Here is a 15,632-nt window from a genome sequence, read left to right as displayed (position 1 = left end):
TTTCTTTGGATAATCACCAACATCACAAACCCACAGTGAAACATAGGGCTGTTTGGCACAACGGGCGGGCTTTGCTCAAGTGCAGGCTAGGATTGGAATAGTTCGGAGTGCTGCAGGTCAGGGTCTGTGGTGCCTTGGCAGAGAGAGGCGGGGGCTTAGATTGGAATAAGAGTTGCAGTGGGGTGTGATGCAGTGCAGCATTGCTATCTAGTGCAGGGATAAGCTTGCCCCGTGTGTGCTTGCGCTGCACCTCGCTTCAGTTCTGTGGATCCTCAAAGTGCATAAAAACAAAAAGTATTTCAGTAGCCACTCCATTATCCTAGAAAACATACAGATAATCAAAGTGAGGCACCAGGTTAAAGGCTGAATGTATTGCTCTGAGTGTTCATATTATCTTGCTCTGCATTATAGCTCTCTGCTCTCCCCATTAGCCAAGCATTGTACTTGCTGAAACAAAATCAGAGAAGCAGAGTGCTGTGCATTTTTCAGAAAGCTCTTTTACCTTGATGCGAGTAATAATAATAATTATACTCTGCTTTTCTACAGTGCCTTCTCTCTCAGGAGCTCACAGCACTTTGCAAACATTACTTAAGCCTCACAACAGCACTGCAAAGGAAGTAAATATCATTAATGCCACTTTACTGAAGGGGAAACTGAAGCTCACCTAGAAGAAGTGACTCCTTCCAGATCTCCCAGGGAGTTGTTGGTAGATGTAGCATTTGATCAGCAAGTCTCCTGATACCCAGCCCTATGTTCTAGCTAATATTCCAGGGAACCTTTCACCTGCTTATTAAAAAGACCAGAAGGAGGAACAATGCATATAGGGAATCAAGGTACATTTCTGAGAGTAAATGTTATGTGCCCAGAATCCAGATACCATATTGTTCATAGCACAATTTGTTGTATGGGGGAGTGTGACCTGCGTCGGTTGGCCCACCGAGCCGCTAGGGAGCTACTGTCCCACTGAATCATAGAATATCAGAGTTGGAAGGGACCTCAAGAGGTCATCTAGTCCAACCCCCTGCTCAAAGCACGACCAATCCCGCACTAAATCCCCAAATGGCCCCCTCAAGGATTGAATTCACAACCCTGGGTTTAGCAGGCCAATGCTCAAACCACTGAGCTATCCCTCCCCCCACTGACCGGCCTGCGTCACGCCGTCTGCCACTAGGGAATTAGCGGAGGGAGGGGCGCCGGCGAGAGACTATAGCGCGCCCCTCAGGCGGGGGGGGCGCCGGCGCGAGTCTATAGCGCGCCCCCCGGGGGGGGGGGCGCCGGCGAGAGTCTATAGCGCCCCTCAGGCAGGGGGGCGCCGGTGAGAGTCTATAGCGCTGTCGGGATTCTGCTACCCGAGGCGGGTTGGCCGGGGTAGGGGAACGCAGGCCCACCCAACTCCACTGCGTTCCAGCCCAGGGCCCTGACAGTGGCGGGGCGAGGGTCCCGCCACTGGGTCAGCAGGGTCCCTCCGCAACACGCTGACCAAATAGACTCACCGCACTGTGCAGTTCTGTCCCTGGGCTCCTTCCTACCCAGTCCTTAGAGCGAGTCCCTCCGGTCCCTCCAGCTTGTCCGGGTACTCAGCTGCTGGCAGCTCCAGCTCCCCCTCCGCCTCAGGCTCCTCCAGTTCCTCCGGGTACTCGGCGGCGGCCAGTCCTGGTAGCCCCTATCCTTCCTCCAGGTCAGGTTTCTCCTGGTCCAGGGACCGGCAGCAGGGTCTGAAGGGAACAGCCAGCGGTCTGCGTCTGCCTCCCTCCCTGGTGCTGCCCTGACCGGGGTAAGGGCCCCGCCCTTTGTACTTCCTATTCCACCCCTCCCCTTCCGGGAGGTGGAGTAAGCTTGGTCTGGCCCCGCCCCCTCAGGCTGAGAGAGCGGCTCTTTACCCTCAGGTTCGGAGGGAAGCCACCCTGGCTCCATACAGGGAGTTTATAGTATAAATGGCACCAGTTACAGAAGCTGCCATATAAAAATTGTTTACATTGATGCAGCCCATTTCATTCCAAAAGCTCCCGGACTGCACTGCGTATTATATATGAAATGTATACTATGTACTGTAATGTAGCCAGCGCTGGGTGGAGAGTAATAAATAAACCGCATGCTACACAGTGGTGGGAAAAGAAAAATTTTTGTCCAAGAGCAAGACCCCATTCTTATAGAATGTGGCACAGTGTAGTCAGAGTCCACAAGGTGCCGAGAGGACCTGGGCTTTTAAGGCCTAATCGGAAAGATGCCAAATCACCCCCTTTCTCCCTGCCAGTAAACTGCATGGAACTCAATTTATGTAACTTGGAAGGATGAAGTGCTTAGAAGGATGAATTGAAGGGAACATTTATGTGGGGGGAGCAGCATGGTGCATTGGTTTCATATCTCATACTGCGCTAAATGTACCGGAGCCAGAATTTTCTCTTCACAGTGAAGTGCTATAAGGGAAAAGGCCTCTCTGTGTGTGTATGTAGATTTATCTGATGAGATGTACTACATGATGAATAAATAAGTGCCTCAAAAGGCCCAGCTCCCTTCACTATCTTTATAAAGCAGGAGTTCAGACGAGACTAAAGATGCTGAATGCTGGGTTAATTTTGTTTGTGGAGAATTGGGAAGTCTTCTCCTTCCAATGCAAATTTCTTAAAATATGCTCCACTGGGATGATTTTAAACTTGATGCTGGGAGCCATGTCATAATTCACTGGTGTCCCTGGCTTGTCTTTGCCAGTAAATAAGTATGTTGGTCATCATGAGTAATCAAAAAGCCCAGCACCAGTGAATTAGAGCAATATCGTCAGTCATTTCTGAATAGTCACCCAGACAGGCATCACAGTGGCTGTGTGACATGGAGAGAGAGGAAAAAGGAGCGCCAGCATCAGCAAGTTAAGTTGCCCAGCTGGCAGTGAATCCTACATGGTGGAGAGTAAATGTAAAGCAGGCTGTGTACATCCACAACCCAGCACTAGTGGCCAACGTCATCATGAATTGCTTTGGTAATTGCTTGCAAATACAGTCATTTCTCATTTTGGTGCGTCTGCACTACAGAATTAACTCAAGTGATCCAACTTCGAGTTACTTCTCTCATATTTCATTAGTATGTTGCTGAAGATAAAATCACATCTCTAAAAAATCCTTGCATAGATTTGTAGATGCACAATCTGAGTATTCATCTTTAGCCTTAACTACTTCGATCTTCAGACATATATAGTTTTTTAAATAAATCCTTCAAAAGATCACCCTTATCTAAAATACACATGTGAGCCTGGGCTGCCGTCGGGCATAGGGGCGCACCAGTTTAATAATACTGCATAGGGCCCCATAAATCCTAAAGATGGCTCTGCTGGTTTATTACAGATTTATGGCTAAACAGTTCAGTGTTGGCAAGTCAACTGTTAGTTCTGTGGTGGTGGATGTTTACCAGGCAATTGTTGCTTTGATTCTTCCACCAGGGGTAACATGGTAATAGTATCTAGAGATAGAAATGGAATAAAGTTAGACTTTAGATGCTATAAACTTCACAGGACCATATTCCACTCTCAGATACACCAGTGGGAATAGGGAAGAACTCCTGTGAAGCCAGTTGCTTTACGTGATTATAACTGGGATCAGAATCTGGCACAGATGACCCCGGAGTTTCTCTCAAATTTCAGAGTAGCAGCCGTGTTAGTCTGTATCCGCAAAAAGAACAGGAGTACTTGTGGCACCTTAGAGACTAACAAATTTATTTGAGCATAAGCTTTCGTGGGCTAAAACCCACTTCATCGGATGCATGCAGTGGAAAATACAGATTTCCATTAATAGTATCTGAATAATAGAAATTGGAGACAGAAAAGAAGTGCCAGTTAGGTCATTTAAATCCATTCTTCTGCCAATGTTCTCCATGATATATTTCCCAATGCTTTGCCCCGACTGTGACATTTATATCCTTTTCACAGCTTTCCTTACACAATAATGGTTTTCAGTTCTTCTGTCTTGCTGCTATTGAAACAAAGCTGACTTCCTTATGGAGGGTCAGAAAACTGTTTCAATTTACCACCTTAGGAAGAATCACCTCTGAATATCAGTTAAGTTCTGGCAGCTGCCAAACAACTCGGAGATATGCAGCAGCTTCCTGAAGCTTGCTTGTGTCCTCACAAGATATTAGAGGATAGATAATGTGTGATCTGAGTGGTAGTCAAATAACCTTTACAAAAAATTTTTATCAGGCTGGATCTTGCTAATGTTTGCAATACGTTAATTACATTGTGCAGGCTTTGTTGTGGAAATAATTACTTCTGTAATGAGATCCACCTCCAACATGATTAAAATAAAAAGAGACGGAGAGAGTCTTTGGAGCAATGCATCTGAACTACTGCTCAGCTGAATCAGAGCAGAAAGATATTTTCACTTATGCCTAAGCTTGTTAATGAAGATTTCCTGTGTTAGGAGACTGCTGAGATCCAGACCAGGTGGACCAAAAACTAATGTCTACAATAGCAGAGCCCTCCTTTTTAGTGGGGTCTTTCCTCTCCTGGATGCACATGCCTACTTCCTATTAAAGTAAATGGGACTGGCTTGATTGCATAGAGATGAGAATTAGGCCCTCTGGGTTAAAACTGGAAATGGACTTTGTTGTAATGCAGTACTACCATTAAAATGAGCTAGCCAAGTAATGAGGGAGGGTAATAGATGCCTGTTCTACATCATTTCCCCTCTCCTATGTATTTACAATGTCTAATTCAGGACTCAATGGGAAAGACTCTCATTGACTTCAGTGGGAGTCGGATGAGATCCTTATATTGTAAGCTCCTTGGAGCGGAGACCTTTTTTGTGTCAGTAAAGTGAAGCTGATGCCTCTGGTTCTGTAGAAATAACTGGGAGAAGCCAGGTCAACCTGTTTAGCATCGCGTTTTACAGGTATACTATGGTTTTGAGAGTATAACCCGTGCTTACATAGTGTGACTCTCTGTACCCCTCCAGTGGCTAGTCCACATATAGACACTTATGAATCTGCGACAGCCTTTGAACTATGGAACATGGGGTCTTTAGCTTAGGCAGAAAGTGCTCATACTTTTTACATCCAGAGTTCCTGGGTCCAAGGAGCCCTGGCTAATCATCCTATGCTCTAACCACTAACAACACTCCCCACTTTGATTCAATGTAAGAAACAGCATTCTATCATAGCGGTACTTCAACTAATCTAGAAACTTGTGATCTGCAGGAATTAGCTAGTTACTAAACAATAGCTGCTTCAGCACAAATTACTTGTAAAATACACCTTTTATTCTATGTACTCACATGGCCTCCATCACCAAAAATATCTGAGTACCTCGCAACCATTAACAAATTTATCCTCACAGTACCCCTGTACAGATAGGAAGTCTTATTAGCCCATTTTACAGATGGGAAATGGGGGCAGAGTGAAACAACTTGCCCAAGAGTCACACAGGGAGTCTGTGATAGAACAAGCAAAGGAACCCAAACCGCCTGGATCCTAGTGCTTTAGTCACAAGACCATCATCCTTCCTCCCTTATCCTGCTATAGGGACAAATCCAGAAGTCTTTACTCATCCAAAAAGCTTGTTGAAGTCAGTGACAGTTTTTCCTGAGTAAGGACTTCTGATTTGATAGATTTTCAGGCGGGAAGGGACCGTTACGGTAATCTATTGCCTAAAATACCCTACAGAATTCTGCCCCATCATGTTTCACTGAACATAAGTTTCAGTTCCAACTGGTACCACAATGTATTACGGGGGCAAGTGCTGTATATAAGCCTCCCCCACACTTCTCTATCAGGTGTATTGCAGTCTTGACTGGCAAACTCTATTTTCCCAGCATTGAGCAGAGATTAGCCACCCAGCCAAAATGTGCAGTGCTTTTGTGATATGGGCAGAAGCTAGTGACCTCAACCAGGTTTGAAGACAGGTCTCTGCACTCTCTACTACTTTAGACCACAGATGAGCTAACTTGCATTAACTTGACATCAAGGCCTGGTCTACACTGGGGGGGGAATCAACCTAAGATACGCAACTTCAGCTACGAGAATAGCGTAGCTGAAGTCAACGTATCTTAGTTCGACTTACCTCCCGTCCTCACGGCACGGGATCGACAGCCACTGCTCCCCCGTCAACTCCGCTTCCGCCTCTCGCCGCAGTGGAGTTCCGGAGTCGACAGTAGAGCGATCGGGGATCGATTTATCGCGTCTACACTAGACGCGATAAATCGATCCCCAATAGATCGATCACTACCCGCTGATCCGGTGGGTAGTGAAGACGTACCCCAAGTTACTTCGATGACAGATGCCTAAGATTTAGTGGTCTCCCCTTAAAATTTGCAAGTTTTCTTAGATAACTGTTACCTCAGCATTTTGCCACATTGCCTGGGTACGTCCTATAGTAAGTGCAGGGAATCCTTCAGATAGTGACATCAACTTAAGTATTTATCTGAGAGGAAACTGACAGGCTTTTAAATACAACCACCATGGACGAATCTCAGTAAGGAGTTGTGCCTACACCTTCTGTTAGCTTGTGCTCTGTCACCTAGGTGGGAGCTTGGGCTTCCATTTCCTACATACTATTCCCTGCACACAGTCTTTTCGTGTAGACAGCTGGTTTATCTTCCATATGGTTAAGGTATTTATCATTAGCACCTTCCTCAGAGATATATCAATTCAATGGTAACTGGTAATACTGTAACCAAAATAATTCCCAGTGGTCTAGTTTTTCTGTGGAAGTACTGTGCATTCCATCATTTTAGTATCTACTCAACTGATGGGTCTTCAATGGAAAATGATCTCTGGTGTACCCACAATGGCGGATGTTTTATATTTACTATACTACGTACATATGTAATGATCAGAACCACTTGACACTTCAAGAGTCTCAATAGGATTTCACTTCAAGAGCAAAGAAAGGAATGAGAGGATGAAATGGAATGAGGATTGTATTGAGAATTGGGTTCTATTCCAGCGAGATGGTTTTGTCAACCAACTTGGTACATGAAATAGCTATTTAGGGGGATGGAAAAAAGCAAGCCAATTATTTCATCGTAAGCAGAGTGTCATAAGCAGCTCCGTAGTACCAGTTTCATGGGATGTTGTTTAATCACTTCTCTCCCCATGCCATATTCTCATAGCTGCAGTCAGTAGGGACATTTGATCTGAATCCCCCTAGTTATAAAGGAGAGAGGGTGTCTGGCAGGATGTTCTCTGTGTGGGTTCTAGGATTTATTAAGTATCTGAAGGGTGTGATCACCAAGGAGGAAGAAAAAATTGTGTAAGGTGAAACGAAGAGAAGGAATTTTAGGTTTAACGTCACCAAAAACTTCCCAAGAGTGAGATCTATCAAGCTTTGGAATATTTTATCAAGGGAAGTGATGAAAACATCCACCACTTGGGATATTAAAATGTAGACAAGACAAAGTATTCAACAGTGTAACGAAGGGAACAATTCTGCACCAGCAAGGGGATTGACTGCATAACCCAGTTTGTTTTAATCATTTCTTATTTTTGTTTTTAGGATTAAACTTTAAAATGACTCCTTATTTTGTTATTAGATAAATACATATACAGGCGACAGGGAAGCAGTTTAAGTGTCGACCTGTGAAGTAGAAATGAAAGTACAGAAAATTAGGGATGCAAAAATTCTACCGGCTCATCTAGTCCATCCACTATGCTGTTGTAAGACTGGTCCCTAGGGAATGTTTTCCAATGCATTGTACAGTCTCTTTCTGAATAGTATGAAGCTTCCATCACTTCCTGGGGGTGCCTATTTCACAGCCTCATAGACTTCACAGTTTATTAATTCCTCCTTCTAATCAATCTAAAATTACCTTAAAGGCTGAAAAATGATTTTGGGAAAGCCATTCACAATGAAAAGCTTTTCAAACACCCTTCTTCTGCTGTGCTGCATACAGTGAATTGAGCTGATTTGGGTGTGTCCTGCCAATTGTTCTGTCTGTTTGTCTACCCTTAGATTGTGATCTTCTCCTAGCTGATGCTGTCCCTTCTTGAATGTATGAAAAGCACCTACCACATCATGGGAACTACCGTACATTATTATTAGTAATTATAATAATACAAAATAGTCTACCGTGAAATAAACATGAAATGATTCTGGAGTAGTTGTGTTGTGGGGATTAGCTAGTATATAATAGGCAGGTTTTTCAAAAGCACCTAAGTAACTGAGGAGTACAAATCCCATTGAATTTCAGTGGGACTTGTGCTCCTAAGTGATTTAGGTGCTTTTGAAAATCCAACCCAGTTGTTTATTTTGGGGGCACTTTCAGGTAATAGCTTCATTAGTTAAATCAGGGTAGGCTTAATTGAAGTTGCTGGTGTTACTGGAATTCAGTGAGGCATTTTCTATATTTTTAATGACATTTCTTTTTATTAGAGGTTTAATAACAAAAGGAATACACACCTAAGCATTGGACGAATGATGATATAAGTTTCTGAATCAATCTTTTTTTTTAAACACATACAGCATAGGTAAGGCAGCCTTCAAAGTTGGGAGTTAGAATGACTTAAATATTCTGAAATGATGTGCTTTTTTTAAAAAATCCAAACGACTGTCATTTGCAAAAAGGCACTTCATTTTACGTAAAGTGCTTTTCTGTCTACAGGGAACACTTAATTGTAGTCACAAATCACCTCAAATGCTTTCATAGAGAGATAAAACAAGTTAAATTTGTATATCACTCTGCAAGCGCAGGTTGTGAATTGGATATGAGATGCAGATTTCCATTTTTTCCTCATCTTTTCAGGATCTCCATCCCATGCAGACATTTCACAAGAATGTATATCTGATCAGTTGAATCCCGTTTAGCTTCATTAGGATTTTGGACAATTACCCTGGAGTATATGCAGTGACCATGGTCCAGGATCTGATGATGTGCTTGGTTTGCATTTTTATTTGGAGAAAGCTTTGGAGCATTTTACAGAAGGAAGAATGCAGTTATGTTAAATAGGTGTAATTACCAAGTGTTAGGGGAATGTTCTTGATGCGCCATATGACTTATTCTCACCCATCGAGAGAATGCACCCCACAGTGCGTTAACCTTTATGGGTTTTTCTTCAATTTTCATGTGCCAGTGAGAGATGGTTTTAAATGAGGCTGGTGATACTGTTTCTTGAATCCCTTGTAAATTGCATCTGAAGGGTTCTTTTTCTAATAAAACAATCTAAGCAGACCATTTGAATCAAAGCTCTTCTTTTGAGGGTTCATCCCTTCTTTATGGTCCTTTTTGGCAGCAAAGTGTATCTAAAATCTCACTCTTTGGAAAATAAAACGAAAATAGTAGCTGTTGAAATGATCTATCATAGAGCCATTTTCACCATTGTGATGATTTCTTATGGGGTTTGGATTTATGGAAAGGCATCTGATTCCAGAGGCCCATTGGCACACAGACATGTGTGCAGCACACACTCGGCTGTGCCTCGTTTGAGGGTTTTAATCCAGAGTCAAAAGTTTTCAATTATTTAATTTTTAAATCATTTTATATTGGTGAATTTTTCATTCAAAATGACTTTTTTTTATCCTATTCTCTGGGTGGGATGACTGAGGGGGTGAGCTGAGTGAGGAGGATTTTTGGAAGGTATTCTTGTGGAGATATTTATTTAATGATGATGGTCACTCAGTCAAATATCTCATGTCTGTTGTAAAGATCAGAAAGTGCCTAGGGTTCAGATAGGTATTTGTCATAAATTGAAATAAATAATAGTCTATATACATGCCTGTCTGTCTATAAAATATTATGGGTCAGGCTGGGAGCTGAGTAGGACTTTCCCTGAAATTGCAGCTCTGGGCTGCTTCAAGCTCTTTCAGGTCCAGCCATCTGAACTGACAGCGGGAAGACTCTCTTTCCTGAGCTCTCAATGGGACCTGCCCCTGCTGGGCCCAGGTCTCTGGGGGAAGAAGCTGCCTAAGTCAAATGGAGAAGGGTCAGAAGGAAGAATGGGACAGGGAGTGTGGGCGGAGGGGTGACTGGTGGCCAGGTTGCTGGGTAGGGTTGCCAACCCCTGCCCCGCCTCTTCCCCCAAGGCCCCGCCCCCATCGCTCTTCTTCCCTCCTCCCCCCATCGCTCACTGCATTTCCACTCTCCCCTCTACCCAAGTCAGGAGGGACTAGCTTGCGGAGCCAGGGCTGGGAGCTGCAGCCACCCAATGCAGGTAGCAGGCAGCCCTGGCTGAGTAGTGGCTGGTGCCGGTGATGACCTGGCACCTCCCCGCCCGCAGTAACTAGACTTTGGATGTCTGGTCAGGTGCCCTTTTCGACCAGACTTTCCTGTCGAAAACTGGTCACCTGGCCACCCTATTGCTGCGGGAGAGACAGATCAATTAAGGACATGGGTGAGGAGGAACGGGGATTGGCTGGGCATGGAGACGGAGGAGAAGCGGCTGGGGAGCTGGCAGGAACAGGGAGTAGGTGGGCAAGGAGATTGGGACTGGGTATGGGTGGAGACTGGGACTGGGTCAAGGAGTCCAGAAGAATGAGACGGAGGATTTGTTGGGCAAGGAGTCTGAGATTGGGGCTGATTAGGTGAGGAGAATGGGGCTGGGACAAGCCATGGTGTGAAAGTGACAAGACTGGGACACAAAGATAGATTGGTGGGAATGGGGTAGAAGAGGTCTGGAAGGGAACCCAAGGATCCTGAGTCTGATCATTCTTCTGCTGTTAGCAACTATGTGTGAAATGCACTGGAAAAGTGCCCCATCCCTCGCTAGTGCTGATCCACATAGAGGATGACAACCAAATAATTCTATCTGTTATTCCATTAACTCAAGTGGCAGAGCTTGGTGTGATGGATCTAAAGGTTTCAACCCTGCTGTTGAGTACACAATCTTGATTCATTCCCAGAGCAGGTCCATCCCGTTCACTGAAAGAGGGAGGAAACCTGTGAAAAAAAATTGTATGTGATCATGTAATTGAAGACCATATCATAATGCATACTTGCAAGGGGGCCGAACTAATGTTGTACAAATAACCTTAATTCTGGCTTTCCCTCCCTTTTGAGTGCCGACTTTGCAACCTTAATAATGTTCTTTTAATATAGGGGGGTTTGTGTGTAATATATTTTCCATGAGATCAGTTTTTTAGTGAGATTATAAATAGTGAGGGCAGGGGAAAATCACTTATAGCATCCACCCACACTGCTTAGCTGTTCCCTTTGAGATGACATCCTTATTAGGTTTTTACTCAATCTTTTCTCATGCAAAATCCCCACTTACTTTAATGGAGTCTTTTGAACCAGTGAAAATTTCAGTGTTTCACTGTCATTACCATTATCATTTAATCCTACTGTTCTTGAATATTTGCAGTGATGGTTCCTCAACCATATCCCTCGGTCATCCATTCCACTGCGTATTTGCTTTGGCTCTTAATAACTTTTCCCTAATATTTAGCTTGAATTTTCTTTCCTTAGCTTTAGACCATTGTTCTCGGAAGCTTTGCTGAGCAGCCTTAAGTTTCACACTCCCTAAATCATCTCTGCCTATCAGCATTCACATGCATTGTGATTACTTTATGGTTCGCGTCAAGTAAAATACAAATCCCTTAAAGCACTGCGGACACGCTTCTGGTCCTTACTGAGTGATAATGAGCCACTGTCACCCTGTCTGTGCCAAGAAATTACATAATATTAGAACACATGGTTACCTAACCTGGTGTAGTTTCCTGATGTAGACAAGGTCTATGGTGATTGAAGTGGGAGCCTTAGGAGAGTTTTGGGATAGAAATTAATGCACGAGGCTGGGAACTAAGAATTCTGTATCTAATCCTGGGTCTGATACCAACTCTTCCTGTGGCCTTCGGCAAGTCGTTTACACCCCATTCCTACGGACAGTTATGCACATGCTCAAACTGAACATGTGAGTAGTCCCTTTGACCTCAATGGCAGTATTCATCGGCTTAAAGCTTAGCATGTGCGTATGCATTTGTGAAACTAAGTGCTCTGCCTTGCTTTCCTTATCTGTAAAACAAGGATACTACCAGGGGCATTGGGAAGGTTAATTCTTATTTCTAAAATTACTTTCCAGATCAGAAATGCTCTGTAAGAAGCCCTGTATAAAGAAGGGTATCCATATAAAGAGTGATATGACCATTGCAAATAGATATGGGAACAAATATAAAAGCACAGTAGGTCACAGCTTAATCATGACAAGCATCCCCTTGAAGACATCAGGAAATGTCAGTCCACAGAAGTTGGTGACATTGGGTGTGTTATTTCAGAGATAGGCCTCTTCTGTCTCTCTCTTGCTTCATGACTCTGCAGTTTCCCTGGTGGATAACTTTCTTCGCTTTATCGATCTGTGCAAACAAGGGAATAAACTGCCTTCCTTTGTGTTTCTCTCCATGTGCGTTTTGCTGGGGGAAGTCCCACTGCAGCTCTGACAGTTGAGTGAATTTTCAGTTATTGGACTGAATGGGTCCCCATGCAGATGCTACCTCACCCCATATGTGTCATTTTAGACTGATGAAGTCAGCAGAGTGTAAGCATTAGGGAACAAATGGTTTATATCTGAAAGAAATCATGCTGCTGAAATTGACAGGGGACTCTATCAATCCTGCTAAGAGAAGTTACCTCATCTAGAGAACTACGTGTGGAAGCAGAAAATATCGACAATTAAGAAAATCATATTGATCTGTTCAGGGGGCATAGTAACTGCTAAGACATCGCTGATAAATGCCGGAAATGTCAGAAATGCCTCCGTTCAAAAAATCCTTCCCATGGAGAGGAGGGATGGCCCAGTGGTTAAGGGACTGACTTGGGAGACTTAGGTTCAAATCCCGGCTTCACCACAGGCTTCCTGTGTGACCTTTGGCCTGTCATTTCATCTCTCCGTGCCTCAATCCCCTCCCTCCCCGCAAAACAGAGTTAGTAGCACTGCCCTGCATCACCAGGGTGTGGTGAGCGTAAATACATTAAAGTCTGCAAGGTGCTCAAATACTGCCATAATGAGAGCCATACAAGTACTATAGATTGATAAATCAATTAATTGTGATTTCTCTTGTTATCGTCCTCATCACTTCAAGAAATAAAGAAAAAAAAATGACTCACTTCAGTCATTTTGGATGTAAATCAAAGAAACCATCTTTGCCTTGAGGGTGTCACTTTATTGATGTGAGAGGAGGTGGTTCCTGGAAAAAGCAGCTGTCTTGGCCAAGCAAATTATGTCAGTGAAATACAGATGTGTTGATGGAGAAGATGCTAAAATTTTTGAGGAGGGTGGGACATTAAGTGGGGGGCAATATTTGGAAAAAGGCAGCATGCCTTCTGCATGCATATAAGTGAGTGTGATCCAATCACTTCTCCTGGAATAAAATAATAATACATAGCACATATACAGCATTTTTCTTCCAGGGATCAATCAGTGCATGAGGAGGGGCACTGTGGCCAAATGGATGGAGCACTGGACTGGAACGCAGGAGATCTGAGTTCTATACCTGGTTTTCAGCCTGGCTGGGTGACTTTGGGCATGTCATGTCATGTCACCTCTCCGTGTCTCACTTACCTTGTCTGTAAAAATGGGGATAATGATACAAAACTCCTTTGTAAAGTGCTTTGAGATCTGCTGATGAAAAGAGCCATTTAAGAGTGAGGGGTTGTTATTGTTATCGAAATAAAGTGGAACATAATTTTACAGAAAGGGAAACTGAGTCATGGGTAGGTAAAATGATTTGCCCAAGTTCACATGCAGGTCAGAATTTTCAAAAGTGACTAATGATTTTGGGTGCCTCCATTTTAAGTAGATTCTCAGCCCTTTCTGAAGATCAGGAGCCTTTAAGGAATCTCAAATTGGGTACAGTCAAGGGCATAGCTGGTGATAAACTCAGGAGTCCTGCCTGTGTCCAGTGCACTCTGTTAGAACTCCATTGCCTCTGAATCTTACAACTCTTTCCCGCCAGCTCCCATGATTGACCCTGTGTTCTCACACTAGCTGTATGCATGGGACGTTACAACGTGTACGTCATGGTAATTGTATTGTGTGGCTAAGTATGATTTCCCTTTTTATATTTTAGATTTATTCAGGAGATCGAGCATGCCTTGGGCCTTGGCCCAACCAAACAATGTCCGCTCCGGGAGTTCCTCACCATGTACATCAAGAACATCTTCCTTAATCAAGTCCTAGCAGAGATCAACAAAGAGATAGAAGGTGTCACCAAGGCATCCGACCCCCTGAAGATATTGGCCAATGCGGACACCATGAAGATGCTAGGAGTTCAACGGCCTCTTCTGCAGGTACCCAAGCTGAGCGACTCGCCAGCATTTTTTTCACTTCTTCAGATGCAAGTAATGGAAATCTCCAGAGGCAGGTATAAATCAGTGTGGAGATAACGAGGTTAGTTCAATCAAGGAGGGTGAGGTGCTCTGCTAGCAGTAGAGGTGTGAACACCAAGGGAGGAGAAACTGCTTCTGTAGTTGGATAGCCATTCACAGTCTTTGTTTAATCCTGATCTGATGGTGTCAAATTTGCAAATGAACTGGAGCTCAGCAGTTTCTCTTTGGAGTCTGGTCCTGAAGTTTTTTTGCTGTAAGATGGCTACCTTAACATCTGCTATTGTGTGGCCAGGGAGGTTAAAGTGTTCTCCTACAGGTTTTTGTATATTGCCATTCCTGATATCTGACTTGTGTCCATTTATCCTCTTGCGTAGTGACTGTCCAGTTTGGCCAATGTACATAGCAGAGGGGCATTGCTGGCACATGATGGCATATATAACGTTGGTGGACGTGCAGGTGAATGAGCCGGTGATGTTGTAGCTGATCTGGTTAGGTCCTGTGATAGTGCTGCTGGTGCAGATATGTGGGCAGAGTTGGCATCGAGGTTTGTTGCATGGGTTGGTTCCTGAGTTAGAGTTGTTATGGTGCGGTGCGTGGTTGCTGGTGAGAATATGCTTAAGGTTGGCGGGTTGTCTGTGGGCGAGGACTGGCCTGCCTCCCAAGGTCTGTGAAAGTGAGGGATCATTGTCCAGGATGGGTTGTAGATCGCTGATGATGCGTTGGAGAGGTTTAAGCTGAGGGCTGTAGGTGATGGCCAGTGGAGTTCTGTTGGTTTCTTTTTTGGGCCTGTCTTGTAGCAGGAGGCTTCTGGGTACACGTCTGGCTCTGTTGATTTGTTCCTTTATTTCCTTGTGTGGGTATCGTAGTTTAGAGAATGCTTGGTGAAGATCTTGTAGGTGTTGGTCTCTGTCTGAGGGGTTGGAGCAGATGCGGTTGTACCTCAGTGCTTGGCTGTAGACGATGGATCGTGTGGTGTGTCCGGGGTGGAAGCTGGAGGCATGAAGGTAGGCATAGCGGTCGGTGGGTTTTCGGTATAGGGTGGTGTTAACATGGCCATTGCTTATTTGTACTGTGGTGTCCAGGAAGTGGACCTCACGTGTAGATTGGTCCAGGCTGAGGTTGATGGTGGGGTGGAAGCTGTTGAAATCATGGTGGAATTCTTCCAGGGTCTCCTTCCCATGGGTCCAGATGATGAAGATGTCATCAATGTAGCGTAGGTAGAGAAGGGGTGTGAGTGGACGAGAGCTGAGGAAGCGTTGTTCCAGGTCAGCCATAAAGATGTTGGCATATTGTGGGGCCATGCGGGTGCCCATAGCGGTGCCACTGGTCTGGAGGTATATATTGTCACCAAATTTGAAATAATTGTGCAAATAATAATGGAATACAAGCTGTCAG

At 44.3% G+C, this 15,632-nt stretch overlaps 1 protein-coding gene across 2 annotated transcripts in view; it reads left to right on the top strand.

Moving 5' to 3' along the window:
• The window catches only part of EXOC4 (exocyst complex component 4), a 611,454-nt gene that overhangs the window by 424,069 nt on the left and 171,753 nt on the right, over positions 1 to 15,632 (top strand). For both annotated transcript variants that reach the window (XM_026648604.1, XM_026648605.1), the window contains one exon: positions 13,979 to 14,198. In XM_026648604.1, coding sequence (XP_026504389.1) covers positions 13,979 to 14,198 — 220 coding nt within the window. The remainder of the gene's footprint in view (positions 1 to 13,978; positions 14,199 to 15,632) is intronic.

This window comes from Terrapene carolina, unplaced genomic scaffold (assembly GCF_002925995.2).
Source record: "Terrapene carolina triunguis isolate 2854851 unplaced genomic scaffold, T_m_triunguis-2.0 Scaffold68, whole genome shotgun sequence".
NCBI classification, from domain to species: domain Eukaryota; kingdom Metazoa; phylum Chordata; order Testudines; family Emydidae; genus Terrapene; species Terrapene triunguis.
This window is presented reverse-complemented; position numbering and strand designations above follow the sequence as displayed.